Here is a 21,940-nt window from a genome sequence, read left to right as displayed (position 1 = left end):
CCCAGTGGCGGCGGCGGCAGCTTCTCTGGCGGGGGGCCACCCCGCCGCCCGCCGCCTGCGCCAGGGCTGGCGGCCGGCTGCCCCACGGGACGCTCCGGCGGCCTGGCGGAGCCGGGATCGGGCCGAGGCGCCTGCAGGCAGCCGCGGTCGAGCCGCCAGCTCGGGCCCGGCTTCACCAGCCGCCCGTCCTTCAGCTGCAGCGACTCCAGCTCGGCCACGCGGAGCTGCCGGGCGGCTGCCAGCACCTCCTGCGCCTCCTCCCACGACACCTCCAGCTCGGCCGTGTAGAGGAAATCCACCAGCTTGCGCAGCGCCCCGATTTTCAGCCCCCCCAGCTCCAGCACCACCCTGCGGCCCCGGGGCGGCAGCTCCCGCGCCAGTTGCTCCATGAAGAAGGGGCTGCACACGGAGAGGACGCAGCAGTGAGCGGGCACGGCCTCGCCTGCAAAGCAACGGTGGCCGTCGCAGCCCCGCTCCGCCCGTCCTTGGCGGCACCCCAAGCCCTCGCGGCGGCGGTGGCGGCCCCGCTCCCGGGGGCGCCCGGCGGAGGGCGGTTTCCCCCTCGCTCACCTTCCGCTTGCAGGACCACGTCGCAGAAGATGTCCGCCCGCTGCTGCTGCCGGTGCAGCTGCAGGAAGGCGGCGCGCAGCAGCCGGGAGCTGCGGTACAGCAGCCGCGGCGCGGCCGCCGGAGAGCCCATGGGTGCCCCTGCGGAGACAGCGTGGCGCTAGGGACCCCGCGGCCCGGTGTCCGTCTTCCCCCCCCCCCCGGGGCAGCGGCCTGGTTTGAACTGGACCCGGTGGTTCGGGACTGGGATTAGGCTCAGCGTGGCCTGGGGGCAGGCGCATTGCGAGGGGGTAGGGGGGGCAGGCAAAGCCCTGGGGGGGAGCTCAGCCACCAGGGGGCGCCGGCCACGGGGATTTTTGGGGGAAAACCGGGGGATTTTGGCGCCTCGCCTCGCCGGGGCCCGGGCGGGGCGCGCGGGGTGCGGTACCTGCTGGGCCCGGTGGCGGCGGGGAACGAAGCGTTAGCGCGGGCGCCAGGCGCCCCACGACAGGACGGGACGCAACGGACCCGGTGTCACCTCGACGCGGACCGCGGAGTGAGCGGGCGGCGCGCGCCCACGTGCCCACGCGCGTGCGCACCCCGCTCCCCCCGCCCCCACCCCACGCCTCCCCGAACGTTCCCCCTGGGCGGGAATCTGCCCAGCAACCGCCCCGCCATTGGCCCGCCCCGCCGGCCAATCGCAGCGCGGCTTGCGCTCTTGGCGGGAACCCCTCGAGGGAGGGCGCCGCCGACCGTTGCTGACAAGATGGCGCCGCGGCGCCTCCCTCCGTCCCTCCCGCCCAGCGGAGGGCGAGCTCCGGCCGCACTACCCGGGCGGCTCGCGGCGGGGGGACTCTTTGCTGAAGGTGCCAGAGTGGTTGGGGCGGATCCTTTGAGGGTTGCTGAGGGAAATGCCGGTCGCGGGCCTCTACGTCTTATGGCGGCCCTCCTGAGGTGAAGGCCTGCTCGAGGGCTCGCCTCGGAGCCATCTTGTTTCACTGTGTTGGGCCTTAAACCCTGCCGCTAAGGGGTTTAAGCACCTCTGACAAGAGACAAATAACTGCGATGAGGGCATGCTGTTTGCCAAGAAGCTCTTCGTGGTGTGGCAGCACTGTCCAGCTTGGTGCTTGCTTGGTCAGAGCCCCGCTCAAGGTTTTGGATTCTCAAAATCCACTGTGGCCTTGTGTGTGAGGAACGGTGTTTTCACGGTTTCCTGACGGGAAAGACAGAGACGCACGCAAGCACTAGCCGAAAAGGGGAGGATCGACGGTGGGTATTTTGGAAACCAGCCTTCATGCAAACGACGCTGCCTACTTAGAGCGTTTGAAATGTATTTTGTCATTTCATAAAGCAGCCATTGTAGAAACATCTGCGTCAGTCGCTCCGCACACAGGAACAACAATTATAATAATCCCAGCCCAATTGCCTGGAGATACTAGCTGCTCTTAAAAAACAGCCAAAGTGGGTGGAAATTTCAAGGGCTGAAGAAGAATGGGAGCCTGAACGACACTGTAGATTTTTAATCTACAAAGTTTTCTGCAACTAGTTAAATGCAGTATTGTCCCATGATATTTTCTGTGGCTTTGCAGATGGATTTGCATGTGTTTGGGCATGTGAGGGTGTTTTTCTCAATCTTTGCTGTGTGCAGAGCAGATGCAGACCAAGGAGGAAAGTGACTGATTATGGGTCCTGGCCAGAGGCTAGTGAGGTTAGTGGCAGCCTTTCCACTGACCTGGGGTGGCTTTGACTGAGGCTGTAAATACCAAAGGAACCAGTGAAACATGTAATTTTGTATCAAAGCACTATCATGTGCTCTTAAAAATAGAAGAAAAGTAGAGAAGATGTTTCCTCCCCGTCCCCTGCAATCTCTTAGAATTATAATAATCGGAGTTGTCACGTGGAAAGCTCGAGCTCATTGGGAGCAGAAGGATATAGCTAAGAAAGTTATGGATTTAGGCGTGTATATGTGGATTTTCCAGAGCTTGACTCCAGTCACCCCCTGTTTTTTAAATCTCTGCCTATTAATTCCCAGCGCGGTAATCAGCCTGCGGGTCCACTTCATCCTCTGTTCCCCCCCCCCGATCCCCATCCTTGGGAAATTCCCCGCGGAGAGCTCCGTGGTGCCTTGCTAGCTGCAAGTCCCAGGGCCCGGATCACCAGCAGCGTGTTCGGAAGCAGCAGGAGGAGTTCGGAAAAGCAGCCTCCGCGGCCCGAAAGGGAACATAGGAGTGGTTTTAGATCATGCTTAGTGGTCCAGCCTTCCCCACTGCTTCCTAGTTTTTTACGTCATGCCCCAACCACGCTGAGATTGCAGAGCAGAGAGGGGGGAGATCATTCAGTGGGGAATCAGCAGAGGAACAGAGAGAAAAATCCCTCTCCAGTCAGGCCTGACTTGTAAGCAGATGCTCCGATCAGGAGCCGGCAATTGGGGCGACATTAACACTGGAAATTGCTTTTCAGCTGGCTGAGCCGAACAGGCCGGAGAAGTCAAGTGAAAGAAACCGAGCCAAGGCGAAGTTAAATTAAAAAATTCCAGAGCGCTGATATCAGAGGGGCTTCGCCTTGCGACCGAGCGACGGATCAGCAGGTGAGGCAAAATCCCGGTTATTTGGCGATGGCTGAATCTTTGGGCCTGCCGGCAGAACGGGCTGCCTTTGAATCGCGCTCCTTAATTCGCCGCCCGTGTGACTCAGCCGGTCACTCTGGCCTGACGCGCTAAGAGCCGCTCTCAGGCGGCGATGGAAAACCCTGGGTCCGGTGCAGGCCCCTCGGTTTGAGGCGGTTTTAGGATTTCGCAAAGGCAACGGTGCTAATCCCTGTCACGCCAAAGTCCTCCGCTGCGAAACTCCAACCCTGACAGCCACGGTGCAACCTCTCCCTCCTCTCCAACGGCCTTGTCTGCCCTTAAAAAGTTCCTGATATATGATCTGGCACTACCAGCAAACACTCCCATTGCAGATACAGCCTGCACACAAAAGAGGCTTTTTATTAGTGTAACTTTTGCCAGTACCCAAAGTCAAATAATCTATGCTGGAAAAAGCACCAACAACCTCTTGTCCCATGGCCTCGTCTCTCTGTAGACCCACGTCCATGTTTTTAGCCAGAATGCCTGGCTAAAAATATATGACTAACTCTCCTTGCCATGCCAGCAAAATATTTAAGACTGATTCAGTCCTTTAGGTGTCCAAAAGTTAATTATCTGAGGTCGTACCTAAACTGTGGGATGCAGGAGCAATCTCCCACTCCTGGGAGCAGGCAGCCACCCTACCTATGCCCCAAACCAGACCAGGATGAGATCCAGGTCTACAGCAGTGCCCTCCTTCCTTCCTAAGCTTTACTTTCTATGGGGAGAAAATTGCAGGAACGAGGCCCCGGATCAGGAGAGTCGAGCTGGGTTTATCTCCTCATGGGACTCGGAGGGGAGGGGAAGGGACAGTATCTCCGTGTGGACATGGCCCAAGCTTAAGCTGGTTGTCCAGGCTCTGCAGACGATGGGGAGAGAGGCACCTCCACAGGACAAGTCACGTCTTCCCCATGTCTCCTAAACCCTTCAAAAGAGAAGATTCGGGGCTAATTTCCTTAAGAGAAAGGAAGTTCTTATCTTGGGTCTCACAGCCATGATCGTCTTTCAGTTACGGCCCCTTTTGCTTTCACTGCGAGACTCTCCAGTGCAGGAGCTGCCTCTGTTTCCCCTTCTCGGGAGGTTTTTGATGGATGAGGTGTTTCAACCTCCCCGGAACCGCGCTTCCCCCTTTTTGCAGGGGGAGGGAGACAACAACCTGTCAGGATTCCCATAGGAAAGGGGCTGCGGAAGTGCCTGGTTATCCTGATTTAGAACAATGCAGGCCGTCTTTCTGAACCGCCTGCGCTGGACCTGGAGACGGCAGCCTCCTCTTCCTCCTGCCCTCGGCCGCCACGGGAGCATCGCTCAGTCTTGTAAACAAGCCGTCTTGCTCTGTTCCGGTGGTGGCTGCGTTTTTCGGGGCGTCTCGTCTGGATAAGGCATTGACAGCGCCGTAGGATGAAAGGGGACGCGTAAGATGTTGTTGCACGTAATCGCTGCAAAAAGAGGGCAGATTTTCCCATGCTCCTGACACATCCCTTCTATCCTCCCCAGGAAGCAGTGGGACGGGCCTCATCTGCCACAGAAATTAAGCTCTAACGAGAGCATTATCTGCTGCTGGCTGAGCCGAAGCCGGAGGATCAGGGCTCAATCTGCCTTCAAAAGTAAGCGTGCGTTAACGGGGTGTTCTGGCTCGCTCGAGCTGTGCACCCTGCTCCTGGCCACCCACTCTCCTCGGGGGCGGAGGTGTGTGTCAGAGGAGCCGGCTCTCCCCCCGTCGCGTCGCACGAGCAGGGCGAATTTGGGCGGTGATGGGGTGGGGGGGAGAGAGAGGGGTGCTGGAGGCAACGCTTGAAATCCACTTGTGGATTGAAATAATTCGTGAGCTGATGTGGAACAGCTCCATCTGGTGATTCCCACCATAACGATGCTGCAGGTTTCACCGCTGGCTTTTCCAACCCGGCTTCCTCGGGGCACAAGGTTTGCACGATCGCCGCCGGGGCTCGCGCGTGTGCCCCCGCCGTTCCTCCCCTTGTATCTTTGAACTCCCTAAATGTGTCCTTCACGTTGATTTAATCCCGTTTCGCCTCATGAGGCCTTTTTGCACCACCCTTGGCAACCCCTGCCCCCGCCTGGGGGATTACCTTCCGCAAACATTTGCGGGCTGTTATCACGTCTCCCCCACCTCCTCCTCGCTTAACTCGGACCGTGCATATTTACTCCTAGAATCACCCGTCCCCACCCAAGACGTTCGTCAGCTCTTGTCCTTATCTTGCTCGTAATTTGACGCTAAGGACCAGACAGGATTCTCCCCGCTCCCTGAATCCAGCCGGCCCAGAACCAGAGACAAGGCGGATAAACGTCACCTTTGAGGAGTCTGGATCAGGATTTCTCTCTCAGGTGAGTGGCACTTCCTTGCCAAGCCGAGCAACCCTCTTTTGTGGAGGATGGAATTTTGGAATTGTTTCTCCTGCTGCGTTAGCCGTAATTATTAAATCTCACATGGTCTTGGGTCTCTCTATCTACCCAGACCCCCTCCGTGTTATTTCTGTGGCCCAGCAGTGATTGCGACACCGTTTGATTTAGTACCTCGGAAGCAGGGCAAAGCAGGATTGATTTAGCTGGGTTGCTTTTGTGTTCGATTCTTTCCAGATCTACTGAATCAACTTAGCACCTCCCGAAGACCCCCGTGCCTTCCCCAACTCGACCCCCTCCCCATGGCTTTATCTTATCTGCGCTTTTATCGGCCTCCTGACAGCCGTTCCCGGTGTTTGCAGTCCTTCAGCTGCCCGCACGGCCTTGGCCACGCAAGGGGCCTTCCGAAATCCGCCGCTGCGCCCCTCCCTGGGGACGCGCGTGCTGGTGGGTGCTGGGCCTTCAGGCATCCAGACTGCGTGCTTAGCCCCCGCCGGGGGCTTGCCGGGGCAGCGCCGTGGTGTCAAGTGCCCCCCCAGCGCCTGGGGACCGCAGGGGGCGAGGGGATCGCACCCCCCACGGCGGGTGCGCAGCCTGTCCCCATCCCCGGAGCCCCGTGGCCAGGGAATTCCCCGGGGGCAGATTCCCTCCCCAGGGGCAGATCCCCCCTAGGAGCAGATCACCTCCTGGGGGCAAAGAAGCCCCCCCGGGGCAGATCCACCTCCCATGGGCAGATCCCCCCTAGGAGCAGATCACCTCCTGGGGGCAAAGAAGCCCCCCCAGGGGCAGATCCCATCTCCTTGGGGGCAGATCTTCCCCCTAGGGGCAGATCCCCCCCACTATGGGGCAGGCCCCGCCCCTCCCATTGTGGCCGCCCCCGCCGCCCCGCCGCCGACCCCCCTACAATGGCGGCGGCCATTGGCGGGCCGGGCGGCGCCGGGGGCGGCGGCCATTGGCGCGCGGCGCGCTGACGTGTGCGGGGGCGGTGCCGCCCCGCCCCTCCCCGCGCCGCCCCGCCGGAGCAACTTCCATTTTAGGTGCGGGAGCGGCGCGGGGCGCACGGCGCGGCCCGGCCCGGCCCAGCCCTCCTGCCGGCCCCGGCCCGCTCCCACGCCGCTGGCCCGGCCCGGCGGGGCACCCGGGCCGCCGCCCGCCGCCCCCGTGTCTCCCGGCCGCCGCTGCCGCGGGACCCCGAGGAGCCGGCCACGGTAAGTCCCGCTCCCGCTGCCCCCTCGCCGTCGGGGCGAGCGGGGCTGGCGCCTCCCGGGCGCCCCCGCGGCCCGGCCGGTCCTCGCCCCCGGGGGGGGGGGGGGGGGAAGGAGCGGCGGCTGCGGGGCCGGCTGCTCTGTGGCCGTCGGGAGGGGGGGGGGGGAGCAAGGACGCATCGTGGGACCGGACTGCGCGGGGGCGGTGGCGGCGGCTCCCGGCGGGCCCCCCCCCCACTGCCCCCAGCTGCGGCGGACGCCGCGTCGCCCGTGTCGCCGCCGCGGGGCCGCAGACAAAGGGCGCGCGTGTGCCAGCTTCCCGGGGACCCCTCGTGTCGGCGGCGGGGCCGCGCCGCGGGGGTGGCAGCCGGGCCGCAGGGTTCGGGGCCGGCTGCGGGGGCGGGGGGGGAAGCGCCGTCCGAGCCGCCCTGGGCTCTGCCCTGGCTGGCTGGAAACCACCTTATCTCCCTTCCCGGCCCGTCTGCCGGCGTCGCGTTTGTCTGCGCCTTTGTTCGAGGGGACTTTGGTGCCTGGGGAGGGTCACGTATGTGGGGTGGAGCACGGCAGCCTCCCCCCGAGCAGGTCCCGTGGGTAGGACAGCGCTGCCCTTAAAATACCGGCGCACCCGTCTGGGTCGCAGGCTGACGGGTGACACCTAAACGTCTCCAGGAGGGGAGCGACCCCGTCACGGGCAGCTCCCGGGGACCCCGGGCTCAGCAGGCTGTTTTTCTTCAGCTCCCCTTGGCCGCACTGTCACTTAGCCATAGATCTGCTCCCCCCCCCCCCCCGGCCACGTCCAGTGTCTTTTGTGCTAGGAGTCGACGACCTTCTCTCGGATGCTGCCTTCTCCTGCAACGCGGGGGCTCTGCCCCCTCTGGGAGCGTCGCGGAGAAGAGACTTATCTTGGGGGTAAACGCAGTGAAGTTTGGGTGGCCCTCGGACAGCGGTGCCGGAGGGGCGCGGGCGCACCCGCCTCCCTCGCGGAAGGGAAGCCGGGCAGCTCCGTTATGCCCCTGGGCTTGGAGCGAGGCAGCCTGGACAACAAAGCTTCCTCTGATTGTTAGCGAGAGGGGTGGATCTGCGGGAGGTGCCTCCCTCGCCGGGAAGGGCTCCGTGCCCAAGCTCCTGCGCGAAGCCTGTGATAAAGCGGGGGCTCCGTGATGAGCGGGGAGAGGGCCTGAGTTATCCTTTCCCCCTAGGAAAGAAGCCACAACATGCTCGTGGCGGAGCTGGATGCCCCTCTGCGGGGGCTGCAGCACTCAGCCTTGCCTCCTGCTTTTCTGTCTGGCTTTTGGGAGCTGCGGAGGGAGAGGCTGGGCCCGTCGGCGGCTCTCTGGGCACGTGGAGTGTTGTGGTGGTAGCTGAAGTACAGCTGTCCGCTGCTTGGTCTCTTAACTTGTCCTGTCGCCGTTGTTGCACTTGGCTGCTGCGTGGGGTTGAAAACAGGCTTGTCCTCGCCTTCGCGGGGAGCAAAATACCGAAGCTCGGCACCGCCAGCACCCAGGCACCATGGGAATCCCATATCCGGTGCTCGTGGCTCGAGTCTGAGGTTTCTGTTACCGTGCCGTGCTCTATTTTCCTCCGAGAGGCCGCTCTGGATGTGGGGAGCAGCTGGTGACCGTCACGGGGTTTGGTGGCGGCAGCTCTTGCTCCTGCCTCCCGATGCCCGCAGCGTCGCGGATCCGGGGAGCTTGTCTGCGCCGTCCTGCTCTCAGCGCTTTCTGGAGGCAGGTTCTCTTACTTGTTTCACGCTGTTTACTCATGCACTTAAGCAGCTTTTTTTCTCCCCCCCTCCCTTTTTTTTTTTTTTTTTTTCTTTTTAAGCTGCTCTCCTTACACTTGATTGAACTTGGCTGGGCCTCTGTTGCGCACAAACGACTGTCCTTCGCGACGTGCGGCGTTTGCTGGAATTTTGCAGGGAGCCTTCCTGGAAGGGGCGGGAGGACGAGAGGGGCTCGCTCGGTGGAGCGTGCTGGGCGGCTTCGCCGGGCTGCTGCGGCAGGGCGAGCCTCCTCCCTTCCAACTGCGAGGTCAGGCCCGGATCTTGGCGGTTCGGTAGCCCTCGGCGTCCTCCCTTCCCTAAAGATGGGCTAAGAGTCGCAGACGGATGCTCCAGCCCGGACCGCAATCAAGCGTCCCTGGATCGTCGCTTATTTTCTCTCCCTCCTTCAACCTCCGACGTGGAGATAAGGCTTTGGTCCATTGTATTTGTATTGGGGTGGTTTAGGATGCCCGGAAAAGCGTAGCGTAACTTGGATCGTGCCTGGAAGGCTGTCGAGTCCTCAAAATAGCTTAGCAGTGCCTGTAACCTTAGGGAAGAGTCCTGGCTAAATCTCTTGGTTTCTCTTCCCAATAACCCATCGTAACTGTCTGGCAAGCACAGAGCCTTGCCCAAGACTGTGCTGATACTGTCCCAAGGGATAGACAGACCTCTTGTCCTGGCTTTAAAACCCCTCCGTCTCTGCGTTGTTGGCTTTTTTCCTTATTTCTGCCTTGCTAGCAGTGAGGGGCAGAAGCACCAGGCTGGTTTGGGTCCATAAAAGGCAACAGGTGTTGCCTGGATGAGGTGACAAAACCAAACCTGTTGGGTGATTCAGGCGGCTTCGGAGCTCTGCGTGTGACACAGGGCTTGGCCGGCGGAGGAAATTGTCCTCTGGCACGGAGCGCAGGAATGTGTCTCGACACGAGACTGTTGGAAAGGGGCTGGATTTACAGGCTTTAGACCAAAGTCCTGGAGTTGCCCAGGGTGGCCGCAACCTGCTCTTTAGTTTTCTTTTTCACTCTCGTACGGGCCTAAGAGGCTGTTTGGAAGAAATGGGGTTTTTTCGGAGCTGGTGTGTTGGGGACTCCCGGCGGCCGGTTGCTAGTTGCCGCTTTGGATCGTGAATCAGTCTGTCTCCTGCTTGTCTTGTGCCTGTTGCTAATCTGCCTTGCTTCCCGCCCAAAACGGAGGCCTGTGCTGCGCTGCCTGCTGCCGCCGTGGGCTTGGCATAGGGGTGCGGGTCCCGGGGTTTCCCTTGCCTGGTGACATGGGGACAGACTGATCGGGGCAGCTGACAAGTGGCTTAATGCACTCCCTCGTGTTTTCGTGTGACCCCAGCGTGTTGAGCGGGGGTTCGGGGCAGCGGCGGGCGCCGCGTGATCCTCCCGGCCGAGCTCGGTACTTCTTCCTTCTCCTCTTCCCCTATAGAGGAAACGGGGTGGAGAGAAGCTTCCCCGCGAGTGTTACCGCTTCCTCCTTGCGGCCCGTATCGAAACCGCGGCGAGCGGAGGGGTGAGACGGGGTGGCTGCTGGGTGTGGGTGGCGGGGGAAATCGGTGAGTAAGCAGCACAAGCCACCCGGCGGTGTGCCAAGACAGATGAAGCCTCGCTAAGGTGCCTATCGTCCCTGCCTTGCTCCACGTCCCAGCCCGGAGCGGCGAGCGGCGTAGCTCAGGTACCGGCGTGGCCGGGGCGCGCTCCCTGTGCTGAAGGGGCGGCCGCGTGGGTTCAGGCTGATGGAGGTGGGAACGGACCGTCTCGGCCGCTCTGCGGGCTTCCCCGGCCTTTTTTGGGAGCGGCTTTCCTCGGAGGGTGCGAGCAGGCAGTAACGGCGGAGCGGCTCGTGTCGGGGAGCTCATCCCCATGTCCGTAACCGCGCGCTGCTGTCGCACAGTGATCTGACGCTGTTGAGCTCTGGGCTGTTGTCCGCTGCAAAAATGTGCCAGCAGGGGCTCAAGATCCAGGCTGTGTGGGTTTTTTTTGTTTTCTTTTTCTCCCCAGTGTTTAGCTTTAACAGTGATCCGGTTCGTTGCCCTGCTGCTCGAGCCGAAGGGAGGGCAGGATTTCTCTGGCCGGCTAGGCTGGCCTAAAGTCGTCGTGAAACCGCAGCCCCGGCCTGTCTGCGTGGCAGAAAGCGGCGGCGGCTCTGGGGCTGCAGAAACGCTGTCGGCGCAGGCTGGTAGGGGTCGGGGCATCCTGCCCGGCCTCCGCCGTTTAGCAGAACGGTCTCGGGGGGCTTCTCCAGGCCCCGGAGCGATGGGTTTATTAGCACAAGTCGTGCCCAGCTGGGAGCTGTCTGCGAGCCTTAGGGAGCCGGGGGGAATAGGCAGCTCCAGAAGCAGCTCCGGTAGCCACTCTGTGCCCTGGCGTGGGGACTGGAGCTGCCCTCCCTGACGGCTTCTCCGGCTGCCAGGCCGTGGCTTACTCGGCCCCGCTGCCAGCCGCATAGCGGGGAGCTGCGCCGGGAGCCGTGGCTTAGCCAGGCCAGGCCTTGGGGAGGGCAGCTGCTAGGGCAGAGGCCTGAGGGGCTGGGCGAGCAGATGGGGGTAAGCGGCAACGCAGCCGTTGAAAACTCCTGCGCCTCCGTGACCCGTACGAGGGCTCAGCCATCCCGCACGGGCGCTGGGTGGGCTGGCTTTGGCCGAGGCTGTTTGCCGGCTTCACGGAGGCGAGGGCGGGCGAGCTGTTAGCGCGGCTCCATCCCGCCCCGACTGCTCCCGCTCCTCTGGGCGTTGGCCCTGCTTAAACCGAACGCTGCTCAAAGTTCACCGGCTTCCTGCTGCCGGCCCGGCTCGAGCGAGCGAAACCTGGAAGCTACGTGTGCTTTACCTGCGCTTGCCGCTTCCTTGAGAGTTGGGAGCGCGGACAGGGATTGCCCATGTGATCCATGGTGGAGGGGGGAGGAAGCAGGCAGCAAGACGAGTTGCTCTGCTGTTTCGCGCAGCTTTTGCAACTGCAGAAGCACCACCTCGCTAGGAGAGCGGTTACCGGGGCAAGGGGGATGGGCTCCCTCTCGGGAGCAAAGCGGCCTAGTGCAGGAGTCGGATAGCCTCGGAGCAGATGAATACGGAGAACCGAATCCCACCCTGGCCGGGAGGAGGATGGCGGCTCTCCGGCCTCAGCTGACGCCTTTTCCTCTCTCCCCCGTCTCCCGCGACCTTCTGGATAGCTGCAGCATCTCCCTGCCGCTTCCCCCCCGGTGCTCCCAGCACCTCTCCCGCCGACCCGGTAGCGAGGGGGAGACGGGGGAGGGGGGGGGGTGCCGCAGCAGCCAGGCAGCTCGCACGCGTGGGTTGCCGCGAGTGCGTCGAACCGCAAAGACGAGTTTTTCCGACCCGGGAGGGTGGGTCACCGGTGGTGGTTGCATGTTCCCGGCAAGCCCCTTGCCCAGTGGAGTAACGCATTCTTCTGAGCGTGTCGCTGCCTGCGCGGCTGTTTGCCCTGCCCGGCTCTGCCTTCGGGCGGGCTGACTCGCTTCGAGGTGCGGGCGGGCGATGGGGGGGGGGGGGGGGGCAAATGTCGTCCTTCCTTTGCGCTAACTAGGGCCTGATGAGGCGGAGGGGGCAGCCCGGGGGTGTTTCTGGGTGGAATCCCCTCTGATGTGGGAAGGCCTGCTCTGTAATTCTCCCTCCTCCATGTTATTCCTCCGCTCCGTGCTTTTACCTACAGGAGGGAGCTCCCAGGGGCCTGGAGCTCCCCTCCGAAAGGGCACCGGCAAGCAGGGAGCCTGCGCTCGCTCTCGATCCCTGCCCCGCTTCCCTCTGTCGCGCCGTGAGGGGCGTCAGCCACGCTTGGCTTCCCGGAGCCGTCCTCGCCCTGTCTCCTCGAGCTTCGGAAACCCCCCAGCGCCGCGTAAGCCCGCGCGTCCCCGGCGGGCAGGGCCGAACGCTTGTGTCCCACGGAGCTGCGTAAGGGGTGGCCGCTGCTTGGTGCTACCTGGGCTGGGTGGTGGCGGCGGCGGGGGGGTGGGTGGTGGCGGCGGTGCCCGTGCCCGGCCTTGCCGGCCCGGTTCCAGGGCGTCTGCGTGCGGAGTGGGAGCGGCGCTTGGCAGGACGTCGTGTTTAGAAGCTTTCGGGAAAGGGAAGTCACCATGTCACTTCCCGTCTCACCAGGAAACGCCGGTTTCCTTCCCCTCGGCCTGCGCGGGAGCCTGGGAAGCCGCTCCCTGGTGAGCTGGGGGAAGGGGGCTCCTCCCTCGTGGCCCCTGGGCGGTGGGCGCTGTGCCTCGGCCTGCCACCTGCTTGGGGAGCCTGGGATAACCGGGGCGAGGGGGCCCGGCTTCTCCTGGGCCGCTCCGGCGGGCTTCTCGCCTTAATCGCAGCAATTCCCTCCTTGCCGCTCCCATGCTAAACATGACTTCAGCCCCTGCTTGTTTGCTCAGCGTGGGGAGAGGACGTGCGTGTGACTTGACCGGCTCGAGGATTCGCCCGAGGGATGGGCAGAGGGGAAAGGGCGCCCTGGAATGAGGGAGCCGCTTCCAGAGCATCCTGCTCCGTGCTTGGGCAGGGATGGACGGGGCATTCAGTAACTCTGCCTTCCCTGCATCCTTCGTCGCCAGGGCACCCACCCCAGCGGTTTGATTCCCAGTTAGCCCCGCTGTGCGTCGTGGGCTGCTTGCGCCTGGAGGGAGGTTTCCCTTAATCCTACTGGGAATACTGGCCCTTGGCGGAGGGATGGGGGTTCCCTCTGCCCCCCCCAGAGGCGCCGCCGGAGCGGTTTTGCCCTTGTCCTGCGCCTGAGCTTGGCGAGAGGCAGCTCCTGTGACGCCGTAGCCTCAGAGGCTTAACCGAGAGGGACTTTGCTCCCTCCACTCCATGAGCACGGCCCTTATCTCCGCAGCGCCGGGGTGATGTTTGCTTTTGCCGCGGGAGAGAGGCGGCTGGATGGGAAAGTTTAGCCTGGCAGCGGGAGGAGGGAGAGGAGACAGGGTGAAGGCCGGGGGCACTGTGGGAGGGAGAGGGGCTGTAGGCTGTGGCGGCCCGCCGGGGGGCTGTCTTGTGTCCACCCTTGCTCATCCCAAGCGTCTGCCGGGCCCGGAGCAGGGCAAGGAGATGGCGAGCTGCCCCACGATCCCGCCGGCTCAACCGCCACCCCTCGGGGTGGGTGGGGGGGCATCGGGTTGGGATGGCGACTGCTCCCCCGCAGCGCCCGGGAGCCGCCCCGGTGAAGCGGGAGGCCGCTGGCCGCCAGAGCGCGGCCTGCCCCGGGAATGCGCTGGCCCCGTTCCCAGAATCCGGCACTTGGTGTTTGTTTGTTGCTGCGCCCCTGAGGTCTGGCGCTACTGTGACAGGAAGCGGGAACGCCGGGAGAGGGGGGGAAAGGAGGGAGGGAGGCCGGCCAGCTGCGGCCGGGCCTGTGAAATCCCTTTGTCCCCCCGGAGCCGCTCAGCTGCAAATTCCCACAGAGCAGAGAGAGCCGCCTTTGTGCTGCTAAAGGGCTCCTGACATGCAAAACTCGGCTGCTCCCCCCTGGAGCGCTCGCTCCCGGCGGGAGCTGCCTCCCCGGGGCCCACGCTGAGCCGGCAGCCCCTTGCGTGCATGCGGCCCCCCCCCGCCTTCGAGCGCCCGGGGAGGACAGCTGCCCTGGAGCCGGATTGCTGACATACCAGCCCGACAGGCCTCTCTCTCCGTGACCGACCCCGCGCTGCTCCTTTCTCCTGCCGGCCCCACTTAGCCCTAACGGCTCCGGTCGGGATGCGGAGGGAAGAGCTTTAGGGATCTCGGCCAAGCAAACGCCTGCCGCGTCCCCCCCGACCGTGGGCCCTGGCGATAGCCTGCCGCGGTTTCCCAACTGCTGGCTACGTCCAGACCTGTCCTTGGGACCTGATCCGTATCGCTGCCATCTCGGGCCCCTGCTCATGCTGGGGAGTGGGGGCCGCGTCTGCTTCCTCCCCTGCTGTCTGGTACGCGGGGGGGCCCCACCCTGCCTCTTATCTCTTCCCTCCTTATCATCCTCCTTTGGCTGCTGGCCCTTTCCCTTATAAGGTGCGGCGTTGTGTCCCTGCTTGCATCCGCGCAGGTAACTCCCTCTCTCTGGAGGGAGCCCTTCCTCCTCTAGGTATGTGGCCTTCATCGCGGTGGGGGCGGAGGGCGAGGTAGACCAGGCTGCGGTCGGTCCCACTGCCGCTCGGACCAGTTGCGCGCGACGGACGGTCGGTGGAGAGCGGCTCTCCTCCTGTTGCGGCCCGAGGCTGGCGCTCCTCGTGGTCCCCCCAGCCCAACTCTTGCCGGGGTCCGGTACTTTGGGCCTGGTTTTTGACGGATCAGGGTGGGGTTGTACCAGCACAGGTAGACACCCAAGGCGGTGTCCAACCTGCCTGTGAGGAGCAGGCCTTTCCCGCACTGGGAGGGCCGCCTGGCCCGGCGCCAGCGTGTCCGAAGTCCATCATGTGTCCTTTCTGCAACTCGCCTTTGAGGAGAGCTACTGGGCTGGGAGGGGTGGTGGTCATGGGGCCAGAGACGGCAACCAAAGTCCCATCAGGACTGAGGGGCGCGAGGAGGGAAGAGAGAGAGATCACCTCGTAGTTGTAGCTGCCTCTCGGTAGGAGATGGTGTCCTCCTCTGATGGGGCTTGGGCAGAGCGGGCCTGGGACCTTGAGCCCACCCCTGGCTTACGCAACCTAGATGTGAGGAGGCCTCTGTCCAGGCAAGTGGGTTCCTCCCAGCTGGGCCGGTCTGTGGTCAGAGCTGTTAGCACAAAGTACGGGTGCGTTGCTGGGGTGGTGGGTGAGAAGTCGGTGTGGTCAAAACTCACCTTCTTTTCCCCCGAACAACTATGGGGGAGCTGTTTCCTGGGAGCTTCTGCATCAGCTCTTCTGGTTTCCCTGCGGCCTTTCTGTGCAGTAGGTGGGGATGGAGGACGTGTCCAAAGGAGACTGCTGTGCTCCTCTAAACCCGACGTGGAAGCACACGAGATGGGGCTGGGAAAAGCTTGGGCTCTGCCTGTTGCCGTGCTGATTTCTCTGTGCCTTGGCTGGGGTTAGCGCTGCCTCCTCGGGCAGGGTGAGGTTTGAGGATTTATTTGTGCCTGCTTGCGAGCCTGGGCTCTGCACTCAGGGGTGTGGAAAGATGCCAAAGATGTCGGTTCATTTATTTTTCAGCTAATTGGGACTGACCATGGAGCCTGCGGTGAATTAGCGGGGATGTGAACCCGGGCAGAGCAAGCAAGTGTAACGCACTGCGAGCGCTCGGACAGTTGCAGGCTTGAATTATTGATGGGCTTTGTGTTTTTACTAAGTGCCTCAGGATATGGAACTAGGAACCTGGAGAATTTGTTGCTTCTCTCCTGAGAGAAGACAGGGGTCTGGTACTGAGAGCTGTTGACGTTCCCTTCTGCAGGGCAGCCGGCCAGCTGGCTTTCCTTCGAGTCCCTCAAATGGATGGGGCAAGGCTAATTACTTGAGTGATTTTGCTGTTTTTCTTCTCTAGTAGATGCTAGGAGTTGTGTTGGAGTGGGAGCAAGTTCTCTCTCTCTCAACCTTCAGCCTGACGGGTCTGTCTGCTCGGCCGGAGACTCCTGCTCTCCTCGTGTCCCCGCAACTTCTCGTCTAGCTGCGTGATCCGAGCCCCAGCGAGGGGCCGTGTCCATCCTGCACTCTTAGCACAGCTGCCGGGAGGCTGGCGGAGACGCGGCTCGTGTCTCACAGCAGCGGGAGGGCTGCGAGCGGCTGTCCTGCCGCGGTGACAAACCTTGCCCGCGTGCTTAACAGGTGTCCGGGGAGGGAGGAGGGGGTGACGCGAACAAGCGGGAAAGCGAGGCGGGTGCTGAGACACAGCCGTCAGAGCCGGCGCGACTCCGTTTGCCCTCTCACCAAGTGACGGAGGGCTGTTAGGAGTGCCTGATGCATCAGAGCTCAGCGGGGCCGACGTGGCGGAGGCGGATTCTGGCTTTGGACTGAACTTTGTCCAAAATCCCCTGTGTTGAGGGAGTGGCTTAGATGGAGGCACCCCAGGACCATGAGGTAATAGCCCTCCAAAGGCTTCGGTTGCAGGACTCCCTTCAAGAGTGGGGCTGGACCAGCTCTTGTGAAGACCCAAGCAGAAGGCCGCGTGCTCAAGTCAGCTGGTGGTCTGTACGCTGCGGCAGGTGCTGCCTGTCAAGCCTTCTGCCTGCGTCCTATCTGCATCCTCCCTGGCCAGCAGAGAAACGTTCTTGGCGGGAAGACTTCAAGGCTTGAACTTCCACCCTCCAGCAGAGGAGGGTGCGGTGGGAACTTTAGATGGGCTACAGTCGTGGTCCAGCCCTGGAAGTTGTTTTTCCAGGCAAGGGATTCAGCTTGGAGGAAGGTAACGCCCTGAGACGCAGAGGAAGGGGGTCTAGGAGGAATGCCCTATGCTAAGGCTGCTTCCAGGGGAAGCTTGGTCAGGGTGAAAAGTGTTTTTTTGGCTATTAATGACCCTTTAGCCTACCCAGGGAGGCTTTTGTGGATATCGTGGTGGCCCTGTGCGGGCAAATCTGCTCATGGCCTACCTCCATAAAAGCAAGGGAGAGTCCTCCAAAGACATCGTGCCTTGGACATCTCTTGTAGACATGCTTGAGCACAGAAACCTCTGGGCTCAGCACAGGGGTATCCTGATGCAAGGAGGTTGGGAGATGAGATAAGGCCAGATGAATCGGATAGAAGGTTTTCCAGATGGTTGTGTTGGTCACTGGGGTCCCCCCCTTATTGACAGCAACGGGGAAATGCTCTGAGGCTCTTCCTGCCCGGGGGGAGAAGCTGCTCTTGGGCGTGTTTGTCTCTAGGCTTTTTGTTTTGCCCCGAACCAAGCCAGCGGGAATATTTTTGGCTTGCTGGGGTTTTTAAGTAACGGGTGTGTCAGCAAGTGCCTCTGTCATGATGAAAAGGCTTTCTTGCAGCCGTCCTCGAAGATGGTCAGGGTCTGGCTCTGGAAAAATGCTCTGTAGTTGCATCTTCAGAGGCTGAGGAAGGAGGTGGGGGTAGGGGACGGGCGCAAAGTGATCCTTGGAATTTCCCCTTCTGCCTCGCGGGATCCAGCTTACTTGGCTTGGAGCTGTCGCAAGTGGCTTGTTGGTTAGTGTGATCAGACCACGTAGCTGGAGCTCTCCTCTCTCCCTCTGCTTCTTCCATTGAAGATGACCAACGGCTTGAGCTGGCATCAGGAGGTGGTGAGGGCCTCTGCTACATGCAGGTCTTGAAATGCTGGTGTGTGTGCCTGGAGGGGACAGGCCGGGGGGGGGGGATTTGGGGCAGATCCTGCACAGCTGGGAGGGCGTAAGGCGGAGGTGGCTGTTTGGGGTTTGTGTGCGAGCCAGCTGCCTGCGATTGCGCTGGCGTGTGCCTGCGGGCAGAGTTGGGGACAGCTCTTGCTAACCTCCCTGGACCTGGCGCTGCCTCATAGTAATTAGCTTTAATCCTGGATCGATGAAGACTAGATGGCTGGAACGAGAACGGAGGGAGGTGGCGCGTCCTCACGGCAGAAGCCCTGAGCTAGAAGAGCCCCCTCAGACTGTCGGCACCCTCTGGCCTTGCTGCGCTCTGTGCTGGCACCTCCTGCCTGCAACGACAGGGCCGTGCCGGGCACACGGGGTAGGCTCCAGAGCGCTCACGGGGTCAGCCATGCTGCTTAACGTGGGTAATGGCCTGATCCTGTGGAGAGGGAGCCTCAGGTGGCTGAGGAAAGGCTCTGGAGCAATCCCTTGGCGTTGATGGGTCTGCAGAGCCATGAGCTGAAAGCTTTTTGGCTGGCTCCCCTCCCAGAGGCTTTCTGCTCTCCCCTGAGGACCAGAAGGAGAAGGAGGACTTGTGTAGGTCCCTGCATGTCCCCCTGCCTGGGCTGGAGGGACATTTGTGACTCCAGCGGTCCAGGGAGAGGTAGCGGGGGAGGGACTGGTCCCATTCCTTCCCTCCGCTGCTGCGTGTTTACTCCCCATGGAAAGGACGGGAAGGAAACAGCCTCATGGCTGCTCCGGCCCCTTATCTGGGGCCCTCAACGGCCCTGTGAGTCTCATTGTTAGCATCTGCAGTCTCCAGGCCGTGTTCCCAGGGCATGCGCGGAGGTGGGGACCCAGGGCTTGGGGAGGTGTCGCTGGCTGCCCCGGGGCCTGCCTGGCAGCCACGCGGGGCTGGAGGAATCTGCTGCCCTTGCCGCCTCTCTTCTGCGTGCCTTCCTGCGGAGGCGAGCCCTGACGGCCCCTGCTCGCTGCTTAGCGTCGAGGCCGATTGTGTGCCAACGAGACCGTTCACGAGCTCCGGGAGAGCTGAGATGCGAAGCCATGTCGGATTGGAGCCAGTCTGCTGGTGGTGTGTCCTCACACCCCCCCCAAAAAGCTGCCTCTTCCACGCGGAGAGCTAGAGGTGGTCGAGGAGAGGCTGGGGAGCCGTTGGGTGGAGAGGCAGCGTAGCTGTGCGGGCAGTGGTGTCGCAGGTAGGGGATTCCTTCTGTGTGCAGCGGTGCTTCTGAAGGGCTGGGCGAAATACTGCTCTGGAAACGAATCAGAACGAGCCAATATGGCTTCTGGCTGGGGTTTCGGCCACCTCCGTAGAGGGTCTGGATGGTAGGACCCTCCTGACCTGCTGGAGGAGCCTGGATCTTGAGATATGGCAAGGAGTTCTGCCCCCTCTAGGGGAGAGGGACCAGGTTGGCTGTCCATCTGGGCAGTCTGCCCCCGGCACCTTGCTGGCTGGAGCTCCTGGGTGTGAGGGTGCTTCCAGCAAAGTCTCTGGGGTCGGGACCTGCAGACCTGCTCCCGTGTCGGTGTGGGCTGACGTTGAGCTTCAGCGAGTCCCTGAAGGCTGAGGAGCTGCAACCTTGCTCTGCTGGGTGGATGCCTATCAAAGGTGGGGAGCGTTTGACTCAAAGGTGAGAGTCTGGATGTGTCAGCACTCTCGGGGTGGCGCCGAACCTCTCCTGCGGAGAGAGGATCTCTGGGAGTCTGTGAGGCAGGTGAGAACTTGGAGCAGCGAGGGTCAGAGCTGACCTCGCATTTCCATACAAGGCTCGGGGAGACCGAAGAAGCCTTAAGGCGCAACCCGTTGCGAGGTGGGAGGGATGGGAAGCTGCGTGCCTGAGCCAGGAGCCGGGTCCGGGAGCCTCCGAAAGCCTGCATGGGCTCCTGAGCCGAGAGGTGGTGGGCCGTCATCCCTTGTGGGGTGGGGACCGGCCCGTGATCATCCCAACCCGCATGAACTGGGGCAGGGCACTGGGAGCCGGAGCAAACCAGAGCAGGTGCGCAATGCCGTGGCCTCATCTCTGCTGGGCCCGGCATGGGCACGAGTAGAACTGGATTTTTTTTTAACTGGTGAAGGCAGATTACAGGGTGGAGGCGACCAGATGTTCACGTGTGCTGCAGGCCGCCTCCGACGCAAATGGAAAAAGTAAAACCACCCCGCTCTGCTGGACTGGGTGCCACGGTGCCTGATAAAAGCCGAGGCGGAGCGGTGGGGTGCTGCGTGCGCCCGGGGGAAGCCTTGGGAGCCCTGGAGCCGCAGATGGGAGCGGACACGCTGGGAGGGAAGGGTTTGCTTAGGGGTTCGTTTGGGAAATAAAGGAAAATATCTGCTCCAAGTTCCTCTGAGCTAGTGTCTGCCGTGGGCTGGGACTGAAGGGCCACGGGAAGAGCAGGGCTGCCGGGGAGCGTGGATCCGCTGGAGATGGACGGGGCAGGGCTCTGGAAGGGCAATGCCGTGCGCCATCCCAGCACCGGTCCGAGGTCGCCGTTACAGCCACCGCTGGGGAAACGGGCAGAGCCGATGCCGCGCCGGAGACCGTGGGAAAGCAGCTTCTGCGGCGGCTGCCTGGCTCGGACGAGTTGCCGCATGCCTGCCGTGACTGCATGAGTTTGGGAAAACCTCTCGCGGGCTTGCCGGGACTCAGCCGGGCTGCGCGGGGGGCGGAGGGCTGAGCCCACCCCACCCCTCTGCTCCTGGGCTGTTTAAGCCGCCGGCGGGGAGTTGGGGGGCTGCCACGGGGATGCCGTGCCGCGTCTACAACCGCGCCGGCCCTCTCTGGACGATGCCTTGCCCCTCGGAGGGGTGGAAGAACTGGCTGCGGAGATGAGCCCCTTCCCCAAACCTCGGTGTGCCCTTCCCTACCTTCTGTTTTAAATTCGCTCGCGTGGTTTTTGACCCCACTTTCCTGCTGTCTCTGCAGCTCTCTTCCCTTCTGCTTCCTCCCTGTGGTGGCTGGGCTGTTTCTCCCATGACTCTCTGCGCCTAGACCTGGCTGCCCTGTGCCTTTGCCAATCAAACCCGAACCTCCTCCTCTGACAGGTCTGTATGGAACCAAATTGCCTTTCTCTGTCAAAATGTTGATTGTGGTGCTCTCGTTTGCTGTTTTCTTTTGGGAGGGGATGTCTGAGAGGTCCAGGCCACTGCCTGCCCCTAGACTGGTGGGCCAGAGACCTCCTGGGAAGGCTGCAGTGTTGTGGGAGCCCTGGCAAGGACCTGGAGGGTGGTGGGTTTTGAGAGGTGGCAAAGGGGCTTGTGGGGTCCCCTTTAGGGGGATCCTGTCCCACTTTCTACCCTCTCCTAGGTAGGAGGGAGCCGTGGAGCCTGGCAAACTGAAGCTGGGGCTGTCCCACCACCACTTCACATTATACCTTGCTCCCCTCACACTGGGGAGGAGGGAGCGGGATAAATAACACGACCATCTCCCTCTGTCCCTCCCCAAAGGAGATGGTGGGATTTGGGTTAGCACTCGTTCTGCGAGACAATGTCCCATGTTGTGCCCCGCTAGCGGCTCTGTGGGGCCCTTTCCGTGTAGGAGAAGGCTTCCCACAGCCTGATGGAGGCTCTTAGGAGGAAGGTGGGCTCCTCAGTACATAACAGTTCTCCTGAACCTGGCTCGACCCCATATCTTCGGTGTGGGGGAGTGCAGGACCTTCTGCTGCCAAAATGCTGCTTCTCCAAGCTTAGATGCCAGTGGGGGCCATTTGAGCCATGCCTGGAGCTGTGCTGCTCCAGGACCCCCTTCCCACATTTCCGGTGGGTGGAAGTGATGTTATTGGCATAAGAATATTATTTTTTCCCCTTGTTCTGAGAATCTGTCTTAATGAAATCTATCTCTTTGACTTCTCGTCTCTCCTCCTTTCTTCTCCCGAAATCATGCGCAGTGAAGAGAGCGGCTCCCCCCTTCTGGGTTATTTTTCTTCCCCTCACCCTGACACCAAGGCACCTTCACTTGTGCCTCCCTGCGCCCTCCGCCCCCGCCCTGCCCACCCCGGGCACCCGTCACCCATGGACGACTCAGAAGTGGAGTCGACCGCCAGCATCCTTGCCTCTGTCAAGGAGCAGGAGGCGCAGTTCGAGAAGCTGACCCGGGCGCTCGAGGAGGAACGGCGCCATGTCTCTGCTCAGCTGGAACGAGTCCGGGTCTCCCCCCAGGATGCCAGCCCGGGTTTGGCCAACGGCACGCTCACCCGGCGGCACCAGGTAAAAAGCCCCTTTGGCAGAGGCGGGTGCGGCGGCTCCCGGAGCCCCCATCCGTGCTGA

The 21,940-nt window shown here is 62.3% G+C and overlaps 1 protein-coding gene across 6 annotated transcripts in view; it reads left to right on the top strand.

Annotated features, from left to right (window-relative positions):
* Positions 1-6,640: 6,640 nt before the first annotated feature.
* CTNND1 (catenin delta 1) overlaps positions 6,641-21,940 on the top strand; it is a 29,148-nt gene continuing 13,848 nt past the window's right edge. For 5 of the 6 annotated variants that reach the window (XM_067295889.1, XM_067295890.1, XM_067295892.1 and 2 more), the window contains exons 1-3: positions 6,668-6,732; positions 20,601-20,719; positions 21,562-21,880. In XM_067295889.1, the coding sequence (XP_067151990.1) occupies positions 21,686-21,880 (195 nt within the window). In that variant the 5' untranslated portion in view covers positions 6,668-6,732; positions 20,601-20,719; positions 21,562-21,685. Of the gene's footprint in view, positions 6,733-20,600; positions 20,720-21,561; positions 21,881-21,940 lie in introns of all 6 variants that reach the window. The other variant, XM_067295893.1, reaches the window with a different exon arrangement.

Source organism: Apteryx mantelli, chromosome 4 (assembly GCF_036417845.1).
Source record: "Apteryx mantelli isolate bAptMan1 chromosome 4, bAptMan1.hap1, whole genome shotgun sequence".
Taxonomy (NCBI): Eukaryota; Metazoa; Chordata; class Aves; order Apterygiformes; family Apterygidae; genus Apteryx; species Apteryx mantelli.
This window is presented reverse-complemented; position numbering and strand designations above follow the sequence as displayed.